The sequence below is a fragment of the Hemitrygon akajei genome, chromosome 2, assembly GCF_048418815.1.
Source record: "Hemitrygon akajei chromosome 2, sHemAka1.3, whole genome shotgun sequence".
Taxonomy (NCBI): Eukaryota; Metazoa; Chordata; class Chondrichthyes; order Myliobatiformes; family Dasyatidae; genus Hemitrygon; species Hemitrygon akajei.
The window spans coordinates 159,075,655-159,103,162 of record NC_133125.1 but is presented as its reverse complement, the minus strand read 5'-3'; the positions used below and the strand labels follow the sequence as shown (position 1 = coordinate 159,103,162).

The window sequence follows — 27,508 nt, the reverse complement described above, 5'->3', positions numbered from 1 at the left end:
ACGGTCCAAGCGGGATTTGGACCAAAGATGATCGACTCTTCATCTGTTCACGCAGTTTCGCTAAAGCTGCCAACTTTCTGGAGACCGCGCATGTGGTTTGACCAAGCAGAAGCCCAGTTCCATATTCGGCAGATATCTTCTGATTCCATGCGTTACTATTATGTGGTGAGCTCCCTTGACTAGGAGACAGACGCCCAGGTTGAGGATTTCATAGAGTCACCCCCGGAAGAAGGCAAATATGCAGCATTCAAAGCACTGCTCATAGGGACCTTTGGCCTCTCATGGAGTGAGCGAGGTGCCCACTTGCTGCACCTGGATGGTTTGGGAGACAGGCTGCTGTCAGCATTAATGAACGAGATGCTGGTCCTGGCTGAAGGACACAGACCCTGCTTCATGTTTGAGCAGGTGTTCCTAGAGCAACTGCCTGAGGACATACATCTGCTGTTGGCCAACACAGATTTCAGTGACCGCCGGAAGGTGGCGGCCCGGGCAGACGTGCTGTGGAAAGCTAAGATGGAGAGCAGGACGTCCGTCGGACTGATTACCAGGCCACGTGCCCAACAGCTGGCCAGACCAGGCCCGGCAATGGAGTGCACACAACCCAGAGGCAGGAGTGAGGAGGCCAATGAACAGTGGTGTTTCTACCACCAGCGGTGGGGCACAGAAGCCCGCCGTTGTCACCCGCCCTGCAAGGGCCAGGGCCAGCCACCGCTAATGGTTTCGGCGGCTGGCCACAAGGACAGACTCTTGTACGTCTGGGACAAACAGTCAGGACGTCGCTTCTTGGTCGACTCCAGAGCAGAAATCAATGTCTTACCCCCAATGGGGTACAACACCTGCAACAGGGAGCCAGGACCCACCCTGAGGGCCTCAAACGGCAGCACGATACGGACCTACGGCAGCTGCAGTTCGGCGCCAGCCGGTTCACGTGGGACTTCACACTGGCCGCCGTGGCCCAGCCACTCCTGGGGGCGGAATTCTTGCGAGCTCAAAGCCTGCTGGTCAACTTGCAAGGGAAAAGATTGGTCCATGCCAAGACTTTCCAGTCCTTCTCCCTGGGTGAAGCCAGGTTGCCGGCCCCACACCTGGTCTCCATCACACTGTCTGACAACGAATTCACCAGAATCCTGGCAGACTTTCCATTGATTCTGGTACCGCAGTTCATGGCAGCCACGCCCAGACACGGAGTACAGCACCACATTCCGACCCAAGGACGACCCCTCCACGCCCGTGCAATAAGGTTCCCCCCGGACAAGCTCCGCCTGGCAAAGGAGGAGTTCAAGAGGATGAAGGAATTAGGGATCATACGGCGGTCGGACAGCCCATGCCCCCCCCCCCGCCCCAACATGGTGTCCAAAGCAGCTGGTGGCTGGAGACCATGCGGCAACTACCGCAGACTGAATGAGGCTACAACTCCAGATCGCTACCCCGTGCCACACATACAGGACCTTGCAGCAAACCTGCACGGGGCAAGAATTTTTTCCAAAGTAGACCTCATCCAGGGATACCATCAAATCCCGATACACCCTGAAGACATCCCCAAAACAGCACTCATCATCCCGTTCGGCCTGTTCGAATTCCTCTGAATGCTGTTCGGCCTGAAGAATGCTGCACAGACGTTCCAGCAGCTAATGGATGCGGTGGGACGCGACCTGGACTTTGCATTCATCTACTTGGATGACATCCTCATAGCCAGCAGTACTTGTCAGGAGCATCTGTCCCACCTCCGCCAGCTCTACTTCCGCCTGAGTGATTTCAGCCTCACGATCAACCCGGCCAGATACCAGTTCAGACTCGACACCATCGACTTCCTGGGCCACAGGATTACCAAAGACGGGGCAACACCTCTGCCCGCCAAGGTAGACGCGATCCGCCACTTCGCCCGGCCCAACACAGTCAAAGGCCTGCAGGAGTTCGTTGGTATGGTGAATTTCTACCACCGCTTCCTCCCCTCAGCAGCCCATATCATGCGCCCTCTGTACACCCTGATGTCGGGTAAAGGCAAGGACATTACTTGGGATGAAGAGGCCGCGGCCACTTTCGTTAAAGCCAAAGAAGCCTTGGCAGACGCTGTGATGCTGGTACACCCCAGAACGGATGTTCCAACCACCCTCACAGTGGACGCATCCAACACAGCAGTCAGTGGGGTGATGGAGCAACTCATCGAGGGGCACTGGCAACCCCTTGCATTCTTCAGGAAGCACCTACGGCCACCCAAACTCAAGTACAGTGCCTTCGACCGAAAGATGTTGGCAATGTATCTGGCAATCCGACATTTCACGTACTTCTTAGAAGGCAGGCCATTCACCGCGTTCGTGGACCACAAACTGTTGACCTTCGCGTTCACGAAGGTGTCTGATCCCTGGTCAGCCCGCCAGCAGCGACATCTGTCCTACATCTCAGAGTACACGACGGACATCCAGCATGTCTTGGGAATGGACAACGTCATGGCGGACGCACTCTCCAGACCAGCTTTCCAGGTCCTGTCCCTGGTGGTGGACTATGCAGCAGTGGCGGAGGCTCAGCAGGCAGACGACAGGATGCCCAGCTACAGGACCGCAGTCTCAGGTTTGCAGCTGCAAGACTTCCTCGTAGGCCCAGGTGAGAGGACCCTCCTGTGTGATGTGGCTGCCGGCCAACCTTGCCCCATCATCCCGGCAGCCTGGCGGCGGCGAGTTTTTAACTCCATACATGGCTTGGCGCACCCATCTATCAGGACAATCGTCTGGATGTTCTCCAGCAAGTTCGTGTGTCACGGACTTTGCAAACAGGTCAGCGAATGGGCCAAAACTGGCACACGGTGCCAATCAGCCAAGGTGCAGCGGCACACCAAAGCCCTGCTGCAGCAGTTCGAACCCACCCGCCAGAGGTTTGACCGCATTCATGTGGATATTGTGGGGTCCCTGCCAGTGTCACGAGGAGCACGGTACCTCCTAACTATGGTAGACCGGTTCACGAGATGGCCAGAGGCAGTCCCGCACACTGACACCACTGCTGATTCCTGCGCCCGAGCGCTGATTGCAACCTGGGTAGCATGCTTTGGGGTACCGGCCCACATTATCTCCGACAGAGGAGCCCAGTTCACCTCCAGCCTGTGGTCGGCTGTGGCCAGCCTGTTGGGAACACAGCTACACCACACAACTGTCTACCACCCACAGTCGAACGGACTGGTGGAACGCTTCCACCGTCACTTGAAATCAGCTCTCATGGCCCGCCTGAAAGGGCCTAACTGGGTGGATGAGCTTCCCTGGGTCCTGCTCGGAATCCGCACAGCACCCAAAGAGGATCTGCACACCTCGTCGGCCGAGCTGGTGTACGGCGCCTCTGGTCGTCCCAGGAGAGTTCATACCAGCCCCAAGGGAGCTTGAGGAAGACAGACTACTCGAAAGGCTCGGCAACCTGGCCCCTGTACCGACTTCATAGCACGGACAGATCCCATCCTGCGTACCCAAAGACCTGCAGAACTGTAAGTTTGTATTTGTACGAAGGGGGGCACACTGGGCACACTGCTACAGCGGCCGTACCAAGGGCCGTTCTGGACATTGGGGGGAAAGAGGAGGTTTTCACAGTGGACCGACTCAAACCGGCTCATGTGGACTTGGTGCAGCCGGTCGAGGTTCAGGCATCGCGGCACAGAGGCAGACCGCCCAAACAGAGACTGATCCAGACTGTGGACATGGTGGGGGGTGTAACGCCGGTTCTGGGGGGTTATGTGGCGATTCACTTTCTACGCAGGCGAACCAGCTCACAATATGGCGCGTGCGTCGGCAGAGAGGTCAGTCCCAAAATGGCGCTGGGCCTTCTTCTTCACCAGCAAGCGGAGAAAGCCCGCGCACAGGAAGAGACTTTTGTAATGTTCCTCTGACATCATTTCCGCCCAAAAGCCAGTGACATGAAGTTTGAATAAACTAGTCTCGACTGCAACTTACAGACTATGTGTCATTACTTTTAGCTCTGTGTGTAGCACATCACTACAATGGCAGAATTTAGCATTAATGGCAAGATTCTTGGCAGTGTGGAGGATCAGAGAGATCTTGGAGTCCGAGTCGATAGAACACTCAAAGCTGCTACGCCTGTTGACTCTGTGGTTAAGAAGGCATACGGTTAAGAAAGCCTTCATCAATTGTGGGATTGAGTTTAAGAGCCGAAAGGTAATGTTACAGCTACATAGGACCCTGGTCAGACCTCACTTGGAGTACTGTCCTCAATTCTGGTTGCCTCACTACAGGAAGGTTGTGGAAATCACACAAAGGGTGCAGAGGAGATTTACAAGGATGTTGCCTGGATTGGGGAGCATGCCTCATGAGAATAGGTTGAGTGAACTCTGCCTTTTCTTCTTGGAATGATGGAGGACGAGAGGTGACCTGATAGAGGGGTACAAGGTAATGAGACGAATTGATCGTGTCATAGTCAGGCTTTTTTCCAGGGCTGAAATCGCTAGCACAAGAGAGCACAGTTTTAAGGTGCTTGGAAGTAGGTACAGAGGAGATGTTAGGGGTAAGATTTTTACACAGAAAGTGGTGAGTAAGTGGAATGGGCTGCAGGCAGAGGTGGTGAAGGCAGAAACGATAGGGTCTTTTAAGATACTCCTGGATGGATGGATGCATGGAGCTTAGAAAAATAGAGGGCTATGGATAAGCCCAGGTATTTCTAAGGTAAGGACACGTTTGGCACAGCTTTGTGGGCTGATATGTCTGTATTGTGCTGTAGGTTTTCTATGTTTCTATTTCCCTTTAAAATGACTCCCACTTGCCTGATGGAGACTTTGCTGCAGGTAGCTGCTCCCAATTGACTTTGCCAGGTGTTACCTTATGACATTGAAATCGGTTTTACCACATTTCAGAAACCTTATTCCCAGAGCATCTGTAGGGATTTGCATAACTACTTTGAAACTTGCAGAGTTCTTCTCACCATCTTGTGCTTTGTAAACTGAATCTATCGCACTGTATTGACCATGACTGTTTCATATGATGATCTTCCAATACCTGGGATGAGAGTGTCCGACCGGCAGTCGTACAGCATTCCGAGCTGAAAGGGACGGCCCAAAGCAGCCAGTCCCATGACTTCACACATCATTGCACTGAGAGCTGGAAACTCAGTAATCACCAGTGACCTGAAATGGAAGATGTAACAAAATATAAAAAACTGAATTCAGTTGCCACACATAAGGCAAAGTATTGAATATACTCCTGTTTAGAGATGAAAAATGAGGCCAATCTCAAGACCTCATACACAAAAACTCTGATAATCCCGTGTTCAAAATTCCAGTCATGTGACATCTGACTTACTCATTACTTCATCAAATCTTTGCTATCTGCAAGGTGTCCACTTGTGAGGCTGTCCTAGTTTTACTGTGGTTGCACACAGGGTACGTGGGCAGAGGCCAGGTCTGGAGTGTGGACCAATAATGAGGACAGAGTGTGCATTAGGAGCCCAGCCCAGAGTGTGGACCGGTGGTCCTGTGTGTGGAACAGAGCTGGGATCTGGAGCTGGAGCCAGGATGACGAATGTGGACTGTGCATGTGTACAGAGCCAGGGTCTGGAGAGTGGACCTGAAACATACCGGCTGAAACTCACCAGGTGTTGCTTCCCAAATTCCCCAAAACTCATTGAGTTTAAATACCTTTATTTGCATAATAATTGAACTCACTCAGCTTATGTCTCATATTCTAGGGAAAACAGTGAAATGGAAGTGATGAAAATATAATAAGAGTAGCATCTAATAGTAGGCAAAATCACCTGCCCTGGCAACCCTCAGCATGCTTGTGCTAGATTATCAGTTCTACATGTGTATTAATTGCTGAGGTTTGAGAGGAAATTGCTGATTTATTTCATCACAAAATTAGGGAAATTGTGGCTGACAATCCCTGAGAACCACTGTCATTCAGATCACTTTGCTTCAGGGGCTTTAATCTACAAAACATTGTGCATCATGTCAATAGAAAAGAACATTCCAAAACCTGTCTACAATTTACTGAGAATGAAAATCCAAAATTTTGAGGCCAAAAAAGTATTCATTCCCTTTGTACTGTGGCTGGCTGATGGCGTAGTGGCATCAGCTCCGGACTTCGCAGTGAAGACTCCCGAGTTTGAATCCAGCCAGCTCCCCAGGCACGCTTTCCATCCGTACTGGGTTGCGCGTCGAGCTAGCAACTCGACCTCGTAAAAAAGGAATTGCCTGCTACAAAAAAATCAAGAGCAAAAAGTTGATGGCCTATGCTCTCTCGTGAGTTTAAAGGGCAATTTCCTTTTCCATGTACTATAATTAGTATCCTGACTTTCCACAGGTCCAATACTGTGTATTACCATACCAACTCACCCAATTTGATGTAAAAAATTGGAGGATGACCTATTTTCAATGAATTCATAAAAATAAATACACTCTCTCTCTGTAAGGTCCAACGGTAAGGTAGATTTTCAACAGACTAATCCAAAATGAAGACAAAAGAGTATTCAAGACAAGTCAGGTAAATGATAATAGAGAAGCTCTAACATGGGGAAGGGGTCAAGACCATCTCAAAGGCACTGAACATAGTCAAAGCACAGTGCAGTCCATTGTGGAAAAGTGGAAAAATATGAAACCATAGCCACACTGCCCAGGTCAGGCCACCCTTCTAAACCTTGTCGCTGGAGAAGAATGGCACTTGTAAGATAGGCCACCGTGATGCCAACAGTCACTTTGAGTGAGCTGCAGAAATCAGTGGCTGCAATTGGAGATAAAGTTCATGGTTCCACAATCTGTAAGGCATTGCACAAAAATGGTATTTATGGAAGGGGGCAGGGAACACAAAAAGCATATCCTTGCCCATTAAAACTTTGTATCACTTAGGAGATACTGTACAGATGTGAAAGAAGGTCGTGTAGTCGGATGAGACTAAAGTGGAACATTTTCACCTCAACACTCCACGGCACGTGAGGTGTAAATTTAATTCTGTGCATCAAGCTATGTGCAAGCTTTTCGGCAGCAGAAACTGGAAATCTGGTTAGGATTGATGGAAAGGTGAATGCTGCTATATACAGAGAGGTCCTGGATAAAGCCATTGCAAGAAAGCTTAAACTGGGGAGGAAATTTGTCTTTCAGCAGGGCAGTGACCAAAAGCACACTGCTAGAGCAGCAGCGGAGTGGCTTTAAATGAAGACAATTGAAGCCCTTGAGTGTCCCATTCAGAATCTGGACATTAACCTGATTAAACATCTCTGGCAAGACCTCAAAACTACTGTGCACTGCCACTCACCTACTAACCTGGCACAACTTGTGCAAATTTGCCAGGAGGAATGGGCAAATTTTCTTCCATTACGTTGTGAAATACTAAAAGAGACTTATCCAAAAAGACCACCTGCTGTAACAGCTGTGAGAGGTAGCTCAACTAAATGCTGAGCAAAGGGGGATAGATACTTTTGAATGACTGACATTTCAGTTTTGAATCTTAGTTCTTCATGAATTACAATTTTCTCTGATCTACAGATCCCTGAGGCACCCCACTGGTGACCAACCTCCATGCAGAATATGACCCATCTACAATGACTCTTTGCCTTCTGTGGGCAAGCCAGTTCTTGATCCACAAAGCAATGTCCCCTTGGATCCCATGCGTCTTTACTTTCTGAGTAAGCCTTCCATGGGATACCTTATCAAATGCCTTGCTGAAAGCCATTTACCCTACATTTACTGCTCTTCCTTCATCAATGTGTTTAGTCGCATCCTCAAAAAATTCAAGCGGGCTTGCAAGGCACGACCCACCCTTGACAAGGCCATGCTGACTATTCCTAATCATATTATACCTCTCCAAATGTTCATAAATCCTGCTTCTCAGGATCTTCTCCATCAACTTACCAACCACTGAGATAAGACTCACTGGTCTATAATTTCGTGGGCTGAACATAAAACAAAGTTATAAAAATCCAATCAGTCTGCACATTGTCCACATCCCTCTGTTCCCTGAACTGATGCCCTCCAGTATTTGACATTCTGGAAAAAGACTCTGACTATCTGTACCACCCATAACACAATAAACTCCTATCAGGTCACCCATTAGCCTCTGAGACTCGACAAAAAGAAAAATTGAAGGGCCACAAAAGTATAGTCAAGGGAGGTGAAGAACACTGAAGGAATGCTTGAATCAATGAACTTAACCATATTCAGGGTTTCCTATTTGGATTTGAATAACTGTCACACCCTTCACTGACTTCATCAAGATTTGTGTGGATGAGTCTGTATTTTTGAGAACATACTGAGTCTTGAGAACTAGAAGCCATTGATGAATCAGAAGATTCACAGTTTACCCTGTGGCAGATCTGTGGTGCCCAAGACCGATGAGCCAGACATCATGAAGAAGTCCACACATGAACTATGGAAGGCCGCTATGAGAAAGAAAAGGCAATTTCATGTGATTAGATACACAATCGGACACACAACCGCTACAGCAGGGTCTGCATGCCGTTACATCTTGTAAGGCAAAACCTATCACCACAAGTGACAGCTTCAAACCCTGATCCGATCAATGTCTTTTATGGCTGCTTTGAAAAGGAGAATATATCTTTAACTGTGCGAATCCCCAAGCATTTGGCTGAACTATGATCTCTGATCAGAGGCCAACGTGGGAACATCCTTCAAGAGGATGAATCCTCAGAAAGATGAACACAACAGAGTACCTGGCAGGATACTGAAAGACTGTGCCGACTGAATGGCTGGAGTGATCAAGAACACCTTCAATCTGTCACTGTTACAATTGGAGGTTCCCACATGCTTCATAATGGGTTCAATCATATTTGTGCCCAATAAAAATCAGGTGAGCTGCCTCAAAGACAACCGCTGTAATGAAATGCTTTGAGAGGTTGGTCATGGCTGGAATTTATCATTTTTACATGTTTTGCACTGATGCTGAAAAACAATGGATTTCATGACCTATGTCAGTGATAGTAAAGCTGTTTGATTCATTTTATGTGTTGCTTCAGATTCCAGCATCTGCAGTCTCTTGTCTATCCTGTAGAGGGCGACTGAATCCTCAGGCAAGCCCTGGAAAAACAGCGAATCCAGCGAGACTATATTCCTCCTGGTAACAACTGATGGGGAAAAGTAGTAAATCATGATTGGCTGTTTGGCGAGAGCTTTCTTCCTCCATCTCTTGAATCCATTGGATACAAACAATGTTCAACTGCTTCTTGAATACTAAATGATTTGACTTTAATTACTTTCACACAATAGAACTGAACATGTTCACCATTACCTCGGAGAAGAAATTTCTCTTAATCAATATAAAATGACTATAAAAATGATTACAATAGTGAAAACCATTAAATAAAAATTAACAATATTCTGGAGGTTATCAGGAAGGCAAAGAGAAGGTACGAAATGCATCTGGTTAGAAAGGTTGAGGAAAGTCCCAAGAAGTTCTATCGCCATAAGAAGAATTTGCAGAAAAGCGGCGTCGATCATCAGAGCTCCTCACCACCCAGGCCATGCGCTTTCCTCACTGTTGCCATCAGGCAGAAGGGACAGGTGCCTCAGGACTCACACCACCAGGTTCAACAACAGTTACTACCCCTCAACCATCAGGCTCTTGAACAAAAGGGGATCACTACCCTCATTTAAGGACTCTTTTATTTTTTTACTTCATGCTTATTATTTATTGCTATTTATTTATTAACTGCATTTGCACAGTTTGTTTTCAGTTTACTGTTCCTGATCTTTACAGATCCTGTTTACAGTTACTGTTCTATAGATTTGCTAAGTATACCTGCAGAGAAAGAATCTCAGGACTGTGTGAGGGACATGTATGTACTCTGAAAATCAATTGCTTTGAGGTTTGAATTTTAATGGTGGCTAGGGAGCAAGCTGCAGGTGGGAGTTTTAATAAATATTTAATAAATTTAATAAATATTGTTTACCGAGGAAAATGTCATGGTTTTGTAAGAGAGAAGGCGAGCAATGAAGATGTATTGGAGGAATTTCATATTATCAGGAGGTGGTATTTGCAGCCCTACGGTGTTTTAAGGTGGATATATCCCCATAGTCTGACCAAGAGAATCTCTGACATTGTGGGAGGCTGGATAAAGAAACTGAAGGGGGCCCATACGGTAATGTTTGCTTTACTATTAGCCATAGGTGAAGTTTCCGAAGACTGGGGTACTCACTGCTGTCCCATCATTTAAGGTAGCAAAGACAAGTGAGGGAAATACAGTCCTGCCAGTCTGATATGAGTAGAGGGGATGTTCTGGAGGGAATTCTGAAGGGCAAGATCTAACAACGTTAGGATAGACCGTCTCATTAGGAGGAGTCTGCCTGGCTTTGTGCATGGGAAGTTATGCTTGACTGGGGGGAAATGGTAAATTGGTTTAGAGTTAGGAAGAGGGGTATTTCTCAGAATGAAGGCCTGTTTCAAATTTCATGTTACAGAGGTCAGTGCTGCGACCTTTGTAGTTTGTTTTTGTATTTTTGGATGAAAGTTTACAAGTCATGGTTAGTCTGTAATGAGACTAAGGTAGGTTGTGTAGAAGCCTATGTAAAATTACAAGGAACCTTGATCAGTTCAGGACCGAAGGGTTGAGGTTTGGCATATGGATATCAATCCAGTTTAATGTGAAGTATTGTGTTTTGGGAGTGCACAGCAGGAAAAAACTTACACTATGACTGATAACTCTGTTCATAGTGTTATGGATCAGTGGGTCAGAGGAGTACAAGTGTATCGGTGACTGAAATCAGTGTCACAGGTCGTTCAGGTGGTGAAGAATCTGTTTGGCCTACTAGCCCTCATCAGACAGGGCACCAGGTATAGGACTTGGATTTTACAGTTACAGAATAATTTGCTCAGTCAGCACTTGGAGTATTGTGTACAGTTTTGGTTGTCCTTCCATCGGAAAAATGTTATTAACCTTGTGAGGGTACAGAAGTGATTTGGCAGTATGTTGGCTGGACTTGGAGGCCTAAGTTACAAGGAAAGATTGTGTAGACTGGGACTTTATTGCCTGTAACTTAGTAGATTGAGAGACAATAAGACCATAAGATATAGGAGCAGAGGGTTGACAGAAGCTACAGAAATTTGTAAAATTCGTCTGCTCCATCTTAGGTACTAGTCTCCATGGTATCCAAGACATCTTCAAGGAGCAGTGCCTCACAAATGCGGCGTCTATCATTAAGGACCTCCATCACCCAGAACATGCCCAATTTTCATTGCTACCACAAGGAAGCAGTTACAGAATCCTGAAGGCCCACATTCAGCGATTCAGGAACAGCTTCTTTCCCTCTGCTATCTGATTCCTCTATGAGCATGGAACCCATGAGCACTACCTCACCTTTTTTCTCATATTATTTCTGTTTTGCACTATTTTTAATCTAATTATTTAATATACATATATAGACTTACTGTAATTCATTTACATATTTTCTTTCTATATTATCATTTAGTGCATTGAATTGCTGCTGCTGAGTTAATAAATGTCATGACACATACTGGTGATAATAAACCTGATACTGAGTCTGATTATGATCTTCTGCCTTCTCCCTGTATCCCTTCATGGCCTTCATGGCCTGGACTATCAAGAATCTATCAACCTCTGCCTTAAAAATACATAAAGACAGCCTCCACAGCTGCCTGTGGCAAAGAATTCCACATATTCACCACTTTCTGGCTAAAGAAATTTCTCCTTTTCTTTGTTCTAAAAGGACACTGCTTAATTCTGAGGATGTGTCCTCTGGTCTTAGATTCTCCCATCGTTGGACATATTCTCTCCACATCCAGTCTATCAAGGCCTATTGCCATTCAATAGGTTTCAACAAGTTCACCCCTCATTCTTCTGAATTCTAGTGAATAAAAGCCATTCAATCCTGGAAACATTTTCATGAACCTTCTTTGAACCCTCTCCTGTTTCAGCACAGCCTTTCTCAGATAAGGGGCCCAACATTGCTCACAATACTCCAAGTGAAACCTTTCAAGTGCTTTATAAAGTTTCAACATTACATCCTTGTCTTTATATTCTAGGCCTCTTAAAGTGAATGCTAACATCAAATTTACCTTCCTCACCACAGAATCAGCCTGCAGATTACCCATTAGTGAATCCGGAACAAGGACTACCAAGTCCCTTTGCACCTTAGTTTTTTTGTATTTTCTCTCCATTTAGAAAATAGTCAAGCCTTTTATTTCTTCTACCAAAGTGCATGACCATACACGTTCCAACACTGTATTCCATCTGCCATTCCTTTGCCCATTCTACTAATCTGTCTAACTCCTGCTATAACCTCTCTACTTCCTCAAAACAACCTGTCCCTCCAATTATCTTCATATTGCCTGCTAGCGTTGCAACAAAGCCATCAATTCCATCATCCAAATCATTTACATAAAACATAAAAAGATTCAGTCCTAACACAGACCCCTGTAGAACACCACTAGTCATTGACAGCCAAACAGAAAAGGCTCCGTTTATTCCCACTCTTTGCTTCCTGCAAATCAGTCACTGCTTTATCTATGCTAGAATTTTTGTTAATACCATGGGGTCATAGCTTGTTAAGCAGCCTCATGTGTGGCGCCTTCTGAAAGATCTTCTGGAAATCCACTACACAATATCCTCCAATCCTCCTTTGTCTATCCTGCTTGTTATTTCTTCATTAAGTCTCCAGACACCACATTCTTAATAATCAACTCCAACATCTTGCTAACCACTGAGGTCATACTAACTGGACAATAGTTTACTTCCAACACACACAAAATGCTGGAGGAACTCAGCAGGCCAGGCAGCATCTATGGAAAAAAGAAGTTGATGTTTTGGGCCGAGACCCTTCAGGCTGAATTCTACCAAAGGGTCTCGGCCGAAACGCAACTGTACATTTTTCTATAGATGCTACCTGGCCTGCTGAGTTCCTCCAGCATTCTGTGTGTGTTGTTTGGATTTCCAGCATCTGCAGATTTTCTCTTTTATAGTTTACGTTCTCTGCCTCTCTCCTTGCTTGAAGAATGGAATGACATTTGCAATTTGCCAGTTTTCTGGAATCAAGATCGTTGATTTTTGAAAAATCATTACTAATGCCTCCATAATCTCTTCAGCCACCTCTTTCAGAACCCTAGTGTGGACCCCACTGGTACAGGTGACTTTTCTACCTTCAGACCTTCCATTTTCTCAAGAACCTTCTCTCTTCTAATAGTAAATTCACACAGTTCATGAACTCTGTCACCTGGAACTTTCACTATACAGCTAGTGTCTTCCACAGTGAAGGCTGACTCAAAACACTTAAACAGCTTGTTCATTACTTATTCCATAATGATTCCCCATTACTACCTCTCCAGTATTATTTTCCAATGTTCCACTATCTAAACTCACCTGCTTTTTATACTTTATGTATCTGAAGAAACTTTTGGTGTCCTCTTTACTATTACTGGCTAGCTTACATTCATATTCCATCTTTAACTTAATGAGTTTTTAAAAGTTTCTTTCTCTTGGTTTCTAATGCTTCTCAATTGTCTAGCTTTCCACCAATTTTTGCTCTTTGACTATTATGTTGGCTTTGACTTCCCTTGTTAGCCATGGATGTGTCAACTTGCCTTTTGAATACTTCTTCCTCTTTGGGATGTACATCCCTCTGCCTTCCGAATTGCTTCCAGAAATTCCAGCTGTTGCTGCTCTGATGCCAATATTCCCTGTGTTCTTTTCCAATCATTTTGGGCCAATTCTTCTCTCATATCTCTGTAATTGCTTTTGCTCCAGTCTAATACTGATACATCTAACTTTATCTTCTCCTTCTCAAATTTCAGGGTAAATTTGATTATATTATGATCACTTGTCCCTAAGTGTCCATTTATCTTAAGCTCTCTAATCCATTCTGGTTCATTGCACAGCACCCAATCCAGAATAGCTGATCCCCTAGTGGGCTCAACCCTGAGCTGCTATAAAAGCCGTCTCATAGGTGATCTGATAGATGTACAAAAGATCGTGGCAGGCATAGACAAATTGAGAGCACATGGTCTTGTTTCCAGGGAGGAGTTGCTAAAAATAAAGTGGTACCTGTTTAACATCAGAAGGTAGAGATTTAAAAGGACATCAGTGGCAAGCAAAATGTGGCTTGTATTTGAAATGAACTGCCAGAAATAATGGATAAGGCAGCACATTAGCAATATTTTGGAACAATCTACAAAATGAATAAACTCTTCTCAGGCTTGCATCCAGGTACAGGTATCAATTGTAACCTTATCCGGCATCACAGAAGGAAGGCTAAAAAAAAAATAAAAGACTCGCCTTCTCCTTATGGTACCGCCTGCCTTCCCCATATTTACACAGCTTCTGAAAGGATCATCAGGATACTATTCACAAACCTGTAAGGAGCTCAAATCACTGCTCCTGTGGGTCAAAGATGACGTGGGACCCAGGTCAGCTGGCGTTTACCGGATTCCCTGTGAACACAGAGCAACTGTATCCTAAACCTTACATACAATAGGCTTCCATTTCCTTCTTGACTAAATTCATCAACTCAGTTAACATGCAAGGTTCCTGAACATTGCCATCACTGCCTTTCCTTCTTCCTGGAACTTATCTGTCCTGTACTCTCTGTTGTTGACCTTTAAATACCCTCCACATGACAGATATGGACTTGTCCAAAAACAGCAGGTATCAGTTTACTCCACCGAATTCTTGCCTAATGCTCTTGCAATTTTGGTTGCTCCGGTTTAAATTTCAAGTTTTAATGGTAAGTTTAAATATAACTCAACCATACATGAATATAACCAAAAGAAACAGCATTCCTCCAGGACCAAAATACAAAACACATTACCAACAGCTCACAGCACACTGCACATAGCTATTGTGCAAAAATCACATATGGTTACGATTTCAGAAAAACATATAGTCGCATTGAAAAATAATGTTGCCAAAGTTACTGAGAGGCATGGCTGGAGATTGTTCAGGTCCAGCTTGTTCTTCCACCAAGCAAACACGGAAGGTAACATCGATGGGAAGGGCCAACCCCCACTCCAGCATGATTCCACTAAGCTCAGAGGCCTCTGCTCTCTTCCACACAGCCTCAGCCCTCTGCCCCATGGGCAACAAGGTCTTGCAAGCCCAATAAAAATGTCTAAGACAATCACTCACTCCATTTGTTGGATTGCTTAAGGCCTCACCACAAATGCAGGTAACAGTTCAAGTGTCAACACCATCACTACTGAATCACTCGTTATGTCATCGATGGAATTGTCCCACAGTACTTGAAGTGCTTAGTATCCTGCAGTGACTTGCGATCTTAAAAAAGACACTTTGTTTGGACCCAAAATAGAGTAGTGCAGATTAACCTTCTGATTTGCTTATCAGTTTTGTTTTCCTTTGCAAAGACTTTCCAAGAAACACCAAATGCATCTTGTGCACTGTTGAACTACAAATGGGACAAAGATGCTTGGTTTCAACAGCAGGAGCTTCTGTTGACGTGCTGCAGATTTGCAGGACCGCGCTCTCTCTCCTCATTTTCAGTCGAGGAAAAGAGAGGGGGTGGGGGAGGGGTTTGGGGAGCGTTACCGAAAGTTGGAGAAACCGATGTTCAGGCCATCAGGTGTCCACTCAGTACAATTCAGCATTCTGTTCCCACACCGACATCATCTGCCTGTGGCCCCCACTACTGCCATTGAGGCCAAACTTGCAACACTTCATATTGTGCTTGGGTAGTGTCCAACCTCATGGTATGATATCAATTTCACTACCTTCCTATAATTTCTCCCCTGCACCATATTCTCCTCGATGTACTCTTTTTTTCAATCCACAATCCTCATGAACTGCCCATCACTTCCATTTGGTTCCCCTTCCCCTTATCCTTTACTGTTTAGAGCACTGTGGTCCCCTATTTCTTTTCTTATTCTTCAATCCTTTACATCCTCCATCTCCCAGCTTCTTACATCATGCCCCTCCCCCACCCACCTAAGCTTCTCGCCCCCCCCCCAGCCCATGTGGATTCACCTATCACCTGCTATCATCTATTCACACCATCCTCCTCTCACCACCTTAGGATTCTGCTGTTCCAAATTTACTCTGCCTTGTTCTAGCCTCATGTTTCGTAATCTTTGTTGCTCTAATTGAATACTCTCCCACAAGGTCCATACTCAATATAGTTATATTAAACCTTGAGAAGGTTAGGTTCAAGATTTAATTTTATATTTAAATATCATTCAACCATACCTGAATATAGACAAAAGAAACAGAGCTCCTCCAGGGCCAACTGCAAACGACATTACCAAAAGCACACAGCACACCGCACATGGCACAAAAAACATATATAGTTACAATTTCAGAAAATAGACATAGTCATGGATGAAAAGAAGATAGGCAAAGTTCCTGAGAGGCACGACTGTAGATTGCTCTGGTCCAGATTGCTCTTCCACTCAGTGAGCACCAGATGGCAGCACATATGGGAGGCACCAGCCCTCACTCTGACTTGGTTCCAGCGTGCTCAGCAGAGGCCTCTGCTCTCTCCAACACCTCCTCAGCTCTTCAGTCCTGAGCAACTGCAACAGGTCATGTCATTTAAGGTGACCCCATGGCCTAGGCTGAGTCCCCACCATAACCGAGGTGTCATGCAGTCATTCTAGCCAAAGTACAGAGTAGCAGGATTCTAAGTTACAAATGTCCAACCTGGTCTTGCAAGCCCACTAAAATCATCCAAGACAATCACTCGCTCCATTTCTTGGATCACTCAACATCTTGGCATAACAGCACATAACAAGTCCAAGCGACAACACCACAATAATACGCAATAATCCAGCTCCATCACTATTGAGTAACTTGCTGATGGCATCAATGGAGTCGTCCGTCAGTACTTGACTGACTGAGTATCCAGCAGTGACTTGCGAACTAAAATGGACTTACAAAATGGACAAGCAAACCATTATTTGGACTAATGTGCCACTGTGTCCAAGCACACCACCATCTTATGGTCACTATTCATTAAATGATCGCCCACCGAAAGGGGATTACCAAAACCCGATCGATGAGACCTCTCAATGAGGTGGTCCAGATGGTAAAACCATTAGACTTAGGTCATCTGGCCGTTCGGGTCTGATCCGCCATCCCATCACGGCTGATTTATTATCACTCCCAAACCCATATCCTGCCTTCTTCTTATGATGACTGATTAGTAAAGAACCGATCAACTTCCACTTTAAATATACCCAGTGAAACGCCTTGCACCTCTGTCTGTGGCAATCAATTTGTCAGATTTACACCCCTTTGGCAGAAGAATATTTCCTCATATTTGATCTGGATGGATCTCCCTCAGTTCTAAGACTGTGCCCTCTGTTCCTAGACTCCCCCCCCCCACTATAGAAAACATCCTCCACTTTCTAACTCTGACTTCTGATCTTTATTTCTCCAGTCCTGAGGGAGGGTCTCGGCCTGAAACATCATATCCACTCATTCCCATAGATGCTGCCTGGCCTGCTGAGTTTCTCCAGCGTTTTGTGTGTGTTCTTCGGCATTACATCCTTGCTTCTGTATCCTAGTCCTCTCAAAATCAGTGCTAGCATTCCATTTCTGTTCCCTACCACCCACTCAATCTACAAGGTAACATTTATGGAATGCTGCACGAGGACCCCCAATCTCTTTGCAACTCTGCCGTTTGAATTTTATTTCCATTTAGAAAATAGTTCACACCTTTACTCTCTCTGCCAAAGTGCATGACTATGCAACTTACTACACTGTATTCCATCGGCCACTTCTTTGCCCTTTTTTCCCAATCTCTCAGTCCTTCTAAGATACCCTGCTTTCTCTTCATCTCCCTGTTACTCCACCTGTCTTCTCCTCATACACAGACTTGCCCACAAACCATCAATTCCTTCATCCAATCCGTAACATACTGTATAATGTGATAAAAAGCAGTCCCAACACCAACCCTTGTTACACACCATTAGGCCCCAGTAGCCAAGCAGGACAGGGCACCTTTATTCCAACCCTTTATCTCCTGCCTGTCAACTAATCTATGTATTCCAGTACATGTCTTTAAGAACATGGGGCTCTTATCTTTGTAAGCAGCCTCACGTGTGGCAGCTTGTCAAAGACCTCTGCCAATTCAAATAAACTATTTCCTGTGTCTTTGCTTTGTCTATCCAGGCTGGTATTTCCTCAAAGTATCCCAACAGGTTTGTCGAGTAAGATTTCCCCTTCAGGACACCATGCTGACTTTGACCTATTTTAACAAATGACTCCATGTACCCAAAAACCACATTTTTAATAATAGGTTCCAACATCTTTTCAACAACTGAAGTTAGGCTATCCAGTCTATGAATTCCTTTGTCAGCCACCCTCCCTTCTTAAAGAGTGGAGTGACATTTGCAATATTCCTGCCTTCAGCAACTGTTCCAGAATCCAGTCACAATTTCCTTAGCTACCCCTTTCAGAACACCGGGGTGTAGTCCATCTTGTCCATGTAATATATCTACCTTCAGATCTTTCAGCTTCTCAAGCACCTTCTCCATAGTAATAGCTAAAACACTCACTTCTGCCCTCAAACACTTTTGCATTTCTGGCATTCTGCTAGTGTCTTCCACTGTAAAGACTGATACAAAATGATTATTAAATTCCACAGCCAATTTTTTTTACCTCCATTACTACCTCTCCAGCGTAATCAATCAGTGGTCTGAAATCCACTCTGATTTCAATTTCAATCTTTATATATTCTTAATTCGCTTACCTTCATATTTCATCTCTACTCTCTTTAGTTCAAGTTCAAATTTCAAAATACATTTATTGTCAAAGTATGTATAAATTGTACAACCACGAGATTCGTACGCTTACAGGCAGCCAGAAAACAAACCAGAAAGACCCCATTAAAAAAGACCAACATCCAGTTCCTCAGTATCATGGTGGTCATTCTTATATGTTAGAAGAGATGGAAATTAATGCAACAGCAAGACTCAGAATGCTTCTACACAGGCGCAGGAACATAAGACCATAAGACATAGGAGCAGAATTAGACCATTGAGTTTGTTCTGCCATTCAATCATCTCTTCAACCCCAGTTCCTGGCCTTCTCCCTGTGACATTTGATGCCATGTTCAATCAAGAACTTAGCAGTCACGGCCTTAAATACACTCAATGACCTGGTTTTTGCAGCTGCATGTGCCAACAAATTCCACAAATTCACCACCCTTTGGCTAAACAAATTTCTCTGCACCTCTGCTTTGAAAGGGTGCCCCTCTATCCTGAGGTTGTGCCCTCTTTTCCTAGATTATACCATCATGGGAAACATCTTTTCCACCTCTACTCTGTCTAGGCATTTCAATATTTGAAACATTTCAATGAGACCCCGCCCCCCATCCTTTGAATTCCAGCGAGTACAGACACCAAGCCATTAAACGTTCCTTGTATGATAACCCTTTTATACCTGGAATCATCCCTGTGAAGCTTCTCTGGACCCTCTCCAATGCCAGTACATATCTTCTAAGATGAGGGGCCTAAAACTGTTCACAATACTCAAGCTGAGGACTCACCAGTGTCTTATAAGGCCTCAGCATCACATTCAGGAAAAGAAAAGGTGGGGTGCACAGTACACCCGATGTCACAGTCAAAATCAAGTTTATTTTCATACACACAAATACATTTATACACAACTGCAATATAAACACAAATTAGGGACTTACAAAAACACCCCGCACCACTGTGCACGTGTTCGTACAGATACACACATCCCAACACATTACTCAGAAACAACAGGTTTCACTCACCTGTAGATCGAGTGTCCGTCTGCAGCTGATGAGGGATGAAGCGATGGTCTGAATGGTTTCCCTTGGAAACACCGCCTGCACTGTCAGACTCTGAACCTCGCTGGGCCGATTAGCGTTCCCCGTGCTGAGAGCTCCGATGTGCCGAGGTGTTTTCAAACAAATCCTCGACTTTTTATTAGTATAAGTGGCGATATTTGGAGAGAAAAGACACCGCGACCTGTTCAAGTACAGCCCTGGGTACCTTCTCCGCAGACTGGAATGGAGTTGTGCAGATATACTTTCTGATTTGCACATCAGTTTCCTTTTCCCGTGCAAAGACTTTCCGAGAAACGGTGAATTATGTATTGTGTAATATCGAAAGACAAATGGACAGAGGTCCTTTGTTTCAAAGGAAGTTTCTGCTGACATGCTGCAGAGTTGCGGGAAAGCACTCACTCAGCACTCACTCTCCATATTGTCAGTTAAGGGGAAGAGAGTGGAGGACGTGGGGAGAGATTCCCGGCAGTTGGAGAAATTGATGTTCATGCCATCGGGTGCCCACTGATTACAATTCAGCATCCGATCCCCACACCGATAGGTCTGTTTGTGGCCACTGCTACTGCCACCTCATACGTAGGATGTATTCCAGTACCTGGGTAGTGTCCAACCTCGTGGAATGACATCGATTTCACTATCCTCCCATAATTTCTACCCTGCACTATCCTCCCCTCGCTGTTCTTCTTTATTTTCGATTCCCCAGCCCTCATCTCCTCCATCTGGTTCCCCTCCTTTTATGTTACTTCTTGGAGCGCTGTGGTCTCCCATTACATTTCTTTTTCTTCAATTCTTTACCTCCTCCATCTCCTAGGTTCCTACCCGTACCTCACCCACATAAGTCATGTGGCCTCATCTATCACCTGCAATCTTCTATTCTCACCTTCCCCTTCACACCACCTTTTGATTCTGTTGTTCCCAATTTACTCTCCTTAGTTCCTTCTGAAAGTCTTGTAATTTGGTGTGCTCCAGAGTAATTCTATCCCACAAGGTCCATACGTATCCTTATCTATCGCTATATTAAACCTTGAGAAAGTTAATTTCAATGTTCAATTTTAAGTTTAAATATTATGCAACGATACATGAATATAGCCAAAAGAAAAATAATTCCTCCAGGGCCAGTATTGAAAGCACAACAGCAAACAGCACATTGCACATCACACAAAAATCACATATAGTAACAGTTTCGGGCAAAAAATACAGTCACAAAGGAAAAGAAGATAGACAAAGATCTGGAAAGGCACGAGCGTAGATTGTCCTGGTCCTGGTCCAGCTTGTCCTTCTACCCAGTGAACAGCAGAAGACAGCACTGATGGGAGAGGCCACACCCACCCCAGCTTGGTTCCAGTGTGTTCAGTAGAGGCCTCTGCTTTTTCCTACAATTCCTCAGCTCTCCACGCCTGATCAACTGCAACAGGCCACTGCATCTGGGGGACCCAGCAACCTATCCCTATACCTCACCAGGATTGAGAAAATGCAGCTTCCCCACCGTCGGTCTTCCCATTGAATGGAGCTGCAGTAACAATGCCCAACAAGAACTTGCAAGCCCAGTCAAAGTGTCCAAGATGATCACTCGCTCCATTTCCTTGATTGTCGAATGTCTCGGCATAATAGCAAACAACAAGTCCAAGCGACAACACAATAATAATACAATAAAATAGTGTCAATGGTGTCAATTCATTGCTGTCATTGCTGTTGAGTAACTTGCTGATGTCACCGATAGAATCGTCCTTTCTCCTACCCCTCCTCACAGCCCCCCACCCTGCTCTCGTGACAACACCCCTCCCACAACTGAAACCACCACAGTGGGCTTCACAGTTGAACAGGTGAGAAGACAGCTGAGATGTCTCCACCCAAGCAAGGCTGCAGGCCCGGATGGTGTCAGCCCCAGGGTGCTCAAAGCCTGTGCCCCCCAGCTATGTGGAGTACTTCACAATGCCTTCAACCTGAACCTGAGTCTCCAGAGGGTTCCTGTGCTGTGGAAGATGTCCTGCCTCGCTCCTGTATCGAAGACACCGCGCCCCAGTGGCTCCAATGACTAAAGACTGGTGGCATTGACCTCCCACATCATGAAGACCCAGGAGAGACTTGTTCTAGAGCAGATTTGGCCTATGGTTAGACCACACTTAGACCCCCTCCAGTTCACCTATCAGTACAGACTAGGAGCCATCGTCTACCTGCTGAACCGTGTCTACGCCCACCTGGACAAGCCGGCGAGCACTGTGAGGGTCATGTTTTTGACTTCTCCAGTGCATTCAACACCATCCGCCCTGCTCTGATGGGTGAGAAGCTGACAGTGATGCAGGTGGATGCTTCCGTGGTGTCATGGATTATTGATTACCTGACTAGCAGACCACAGTACGTGCGCTTGCAACACTGTGTGTCAGACAGAGTGGTCAGCGGCACTGGGGCTCCACAGGGGACTGTCCTGTCTCCCTTTTTCTTCACCATCTACACCTCGGAAATCAACTACAACACAGAGTCTTGCCATCTTCAGAAGTTTTCTGATGACTCTGCCATAGTTGGATGCATCAGCAAGGGAGATAAGGCTGAGTACAGGGCTACGGTGGGAAACTTTGTCACATGGTGCGAGCAGAATCATCTGCAGCTTAATGTGAAAAAGACTAAGGAGCTGGTGGTGGACCTGAGGAGGGCTAAGGCACCGGTGACCCCTGTTTCCATCCAAGGGGTCTGTGGTGGCCAGTGCTATCATGTTTGCTGTTGTGTGCTGGGGCAGCAGGCTGAGGGTAGCAGACACCAACAGAATCAACAAACTCATTCGTAAGGCCAGTGATTTTGTAGGGGTGGAACTGGACTCTCTGACGGTGGTGTCTGAAAAGAGGATGCTGTCCAAGTTGCATGCCGTCTTGGACAACGACTCCCATCCACTCCATAATGTACTGGTTAGGCACAGGAGTACATTCAGCCAGAGACTCAGTCCACCGAGATGTAACACTGAGCGTCATAGGAAGTCATTCCTACCTGTGGCCATCAAACTTTACAACTTCTCCCTCGGAGTGTCAGACACCCTGAAAGAATAGGCAGGTCCTGGACTTATTTTTTCCACTTGGCATGATTAACTTACTATTATTTAATTATTTATGGTTTTATATTGCTATATTTCTTCACTATTCTTGGTGGTACGGCTGTAACAAAACCCAATTTCCCTCGGGATCAATAAAGTATGTCTGTCTGTCTGTCTGTACTTGAAGTAGTGAGTATCCAGCAGTGAATAGTGACCATAAAAAAGACTTACAAATGAAAAAATACACCTTTATTTGAACCTAAAGTGGCTGCTGCCTCTGAGCACACCGCTATCTTGTGGTCACTATTCCCAGTATGATTACCCAATACCTGGTCCATGACATCCCTCATTTAGTTGGTTTAAACCATAAAACCATTAGACATAGGAGCAGAATTAGGCCATCTGGCCCATCGAGTCTGCTCTACCATTCCATCTTGTCTGATTTATAATCACACCAAACCCATTCCCTCCCTTCCCCCATGATGCCCTGTGTACTAAAGAACCAATCAAACTCCACTTTAAATACACCCACTGAATTGCTCTGCACAGGTGATTGTGGCAATGAATTCCTTAGATTCACAGCTCTCTGGCAAAAGAATTTTTCCTCATATTGTCCTCAGTGGACGTCCCTCAGTTCTAAGTCTGTGCCCTCTGTTCCTAGACGCCCCCCACTCTAGAAAACATCCCCCAACTTCTATCTCTGACTTGTTATCTTTTCTCTCCAGTCCTGAGGAGGTGTATTGGCCTGAAATGTCGACTCCACTCATTTCCATAGATGCTGCCTGCTCAGTTCCTCTAACATTTCATGTGTGTTCCTCAGCACTTAGTCCTTGCTTCTGTATTCTAGTCCTCTCAAAATGAATCCTAACATTACACTTCCCTTTCTTACCAATGACTCAATCTGCAAGTTAAACTTCATGGAACGTTGCACGAGGAACCCCAATCCATTTGGAACTCAGCCTTTTGAATTTTCTCCCTATTTGTAAAATAGTTCACTCCTTTATTCTCTCTGTCAAAGTGCAGGGGAATGTAACTTTCTACACTATATTCCATCTGCCCATTTCGCCCAATCAGCCAGTCCTTCAGAGATACCCAGCTTCCTTTTGCTTTGTACCTATTGCTCCAACTATCTGCATATTGTCCACAAACCTGCCCACATACTCCTGGCTGTTATCTCCTTAAAGTATTCCAACCAATGTTTTGCATTCAGAAAACCATGCTGACTTTGGGCTAGTTTATCATTTTACTCCAAGTACCCCAAAACTACGTCTTTAATAATAGATTATTTTTCCAACCACTGAATTTAGGCTATCTGGAATATAATTTCCTTTCTCAACTACCCTTCCTTCATAAAGGGTGTTGTGATATTTGCAATATTACTGCATTCAGCAAGCATTCCAATTAGTCACAATTTCCTCAGCTACCATTTACAGAACACTGGGGTGTAATAATTAATACCACAGCAAGATTCAAAATGCTTCTACACTGGCACAGGAACAGTTAGGAAGTGGAGAGGGTGTACAGTACAGCAAATGAAACAGTCAAAATCAAGTTCGTCATACACACAAGAACATGTCTGAACAGGTGTAATTAAAACTTTGTTGAATCAGCATCACAGGCACATAAAATTATTTAAGTCGCATTCAGAAAGAAAAAAAAAATGTACACTTTGTTAATACAAGAAATGCCTATTTTAGATGTGATTAACTTCCTTTGGCATCCTGGTCAGCACAGACAACAGAGATCAGTGGCTTCATGCTGTGTTGTGCTGTACTGCTCTGTAGTCTGAACTAAGTTTACTGACTACAATAGAATAGTGCAGAGTAGATTGTTATTGACCACTTAGTCATTTCGTGAACAAGAGGCGGTTTGGTATCTTCAAATGGAAATATCAATTTAAACCAAAAATTAGTAATTGACAGAAACACCCCAAGCTATGGTGCACGCGCACACACATACACAAACACCAAAACAACACTCAAAAACAACAGGCTTCACTCGTGTGTCAGTCTGCAGCAGATGAGGAATTGAAACGATGATCTGAATGGACTCCCTGTGAGACCCCACTTGCACTATCAGTACATGGGTCAGACTCTGTGCTTCACTAGGCTGATTAGAATCGCCTGTGCTGGGAGATCTGATGTGCTGAGGTGCCTTTAAATGAATCCTGGAGTTGTTATTAATGTAGGTGGTGATGTTTGGAGGGGAAAGACACCCTGAACATGTTCAAGTATGCCCTGGGTTCCCACTCTGCAGACTGAGATGGAGTCATGCAGATTGCGTTCTGATTCGTACATCAGTTTCATTTTCCAGTGCAAAGACTTTCTGGGAATACTGAATTACAAATTGTGCAATATCGAACGACAAGTGGAACAAAGTAAGTTTGCTTCAAAGGAAGTTTCAGCTGACATGCTTGTGGTATGACATCTATACTTATATTAATCCTTGACAAGTTAAGTTCTAGTTTCAATTTAAGTTTATATATCATCCAACTACACCTGAATATAGACAAAAGAAACAGGGTGCCTCCAGTGCCAAAATGCAAAACACGTTACCAAGAGCACACGTCACACCGCCCATAGCAGAAAAAAGCATGTATGGTTACACTTTTAGAAAATAAACAGAGTTACAAAGGAAAAGAAGATAGCCAAAGCTCCTGAGAAGCATGATTGTAGATCCTTTGGTTCACCTAGCGATAACCTGAAGGCAGAACAGACAGGAGGTGCTAGCACTCACTCCATCTTGGTTCCAGCATGCTCAGCAGAGGCCTCTGCTCTCTCCTACACCTCCTCAGCTCTTCACTCATTGGCAACTGCAACAGGTCATGTCATTTAAGGTGACCCCATGGTCTAGGCCGAGTCCCCACCATAACCAAGGCAATGCAGTTCCCCTGCAGTCGTTCTAGCCAAAGAGCAGAGTAGCAGGTTTCTACATTACCAATGTCCAACCTGGTCTTGCAAGTCCAATAAAAACATCCAAGACAATCACTCGCCCTATTTCTTGATCACCCAACATCTTGGCATAGCAGCACACAACAAGGCCAAATGACAACACTACAATAATACACAATAATCCAGCTCCACCATGACTGAATAACTTGTGATGGTACTGATGGAGTCATCTGTCTGTACTTGAACAACTGAGTATCCAGCAGTGAGTTGCGATCTAAAAAGGAGTTACAAAATGGAAAAATGCACCTTTATTAGGACCAATGTGCCACTGCTGTCAAGTGCAGCAACATCTTATGGTCACTATTTCCTAAATAATCTCCCACCGAAAGGGGATTACCAAAACCCGGTCGATGAGACCTCTCAATGAGGTGGTCCAGACCATAAAACCATTAGACTTAGGTTATCTGACCATTCGGGTCTGATCCGTCATCCCATCATGTCTGATTTATTATCGCTCCCAAACCCATATCCCACCTTCTCCCTATGATGCCTGATTAGTAAAGAACCAATCAACTTCCACTTTAAATATACCCAGAGAAATGTGCTGCACCTCTGTCTGTGGCAATCAATTCATCAGATTCACAATCGTCTGGCAGCAGAACTTTTTCTCATATTTGATCTGGATGGATCTCCCTCAATTTAAAACTGTACCCTCTGTTCCTAGACTCCCCCCACTATAGAAAACTTCCACCGTGTTCTAACTCTAACGTCTTATCATTTTTTCTCCTGTCCTGAGCAAGTGTCTTGGCCCGAAACATCAACTCTACTCGTTTCCATAGATGCTGCCTGGCTTGCTGAGTTCCTCCAGCACTTTGTGTGTGTTCTTCAGGATTACACCATTGCTTCTGTATTCTAGTCCTCTCAAAATCAATGCTAGCATTCCACTTCCATTCCCTACCACCCACTCAATCAGCAAGGTAACATTTATGGAATGCTGCACGAGGACCCCCAATCTCTTTGCAACTCTGCCGTTTGAATTTTATCTCCATTTAGAAAATAGTTCACACCAGTTCTCTCTCTGCCAAAGTGCATGACCATGCAACTTACGGCACTATATTCCAATGGCCAATTCTTTGCCTTTTTTTCCCCAATCTCTCAGTCCTCCTGAGATATCCTGTTTCCTCTTCATCTCCCTGTTGCTCCACCTATCCTCTCGACGTACACAAACTTGCCAACAAACCACCAATTCCTTGATACAATCCTTAACATATGGTATAATGTGATAAGATGCAGTCTCAACACTAACCCTTGTTGCACACCACTCGGCTCCAGCAGGCATGCAGAACAGGGATGATTTATTCCAACCATTTACCTCCTGCCAGTCAACTAATCTGTGTATTCCAGTACATTTCTTTAAGAACGTGGGGCTCTTATCTTGATTAGCAGCCTCATGTGTGGCAGCTTGTCAAAGACCTCTGCCAATACAAATAAACAATTTCCAGTGTTTTTGCTTTGTCTATCTTCAAAGCATCCGCAAAGATTTGTCAAGTAAGATTTCTTCTTCAGGAAACCATGCTGACTTTGGGCTAATTTAACACGTGACTCCATGTTCCCAACAACTTCATTTTTAATAATAGTCTCCAACACCTTTTCAACCACTGAAGTCAGGCTATCCAGCGTATGAATTCCTTGCTCAGCCACCCTCCCTTCTTAAAGAGTGAAGTGACATTTGCCATGTACTGCATTCAGCAACTGTTCCAGAATCTAGTCACAATTTCCTCAGCTACCATTTATAGAACACTGGGGTGTAGTCCATCTTGTCCATGTAGGATATCTACCTGTAGACCTTTCAGCTTCTCGAGCACCTTCTCCATAGTAATA

The 27,508-nt window shown here is 45.0% G+C and overlaps 1 protein-coding gene across 1 annotated transcript in view; it reads right to left on the bottom strand.

Annotated features, from left to right (window-relative positions):
• The window catches only part of LOC140721176 (uncharacterized), a 34,633-nt gene extending 14,689 nt beyond the window's left edge, over window positions 1-19,944 (bottom strand). The window contains exons 1-2 of the mRNA XM_073036043.1: window positions 19,679-19,944; window positions 4,986-5,113 (exon numbers count right to left, since the gene is read on the bottom strand). Coding sequence (XP_072892144.1) covers window positions 4,986-5,076 — 91 coding nt within the window. The 5' untranslated portion in view covers window positions 5,077-5,113; window positions 19,679-19,944. The remainder of the gene's footprint in view (window positions 1-4,985; window positions 5,114-19,678) is intronic.
• Window positions 19,945-27,508: the final 7,564 nt, after the last annotated feature.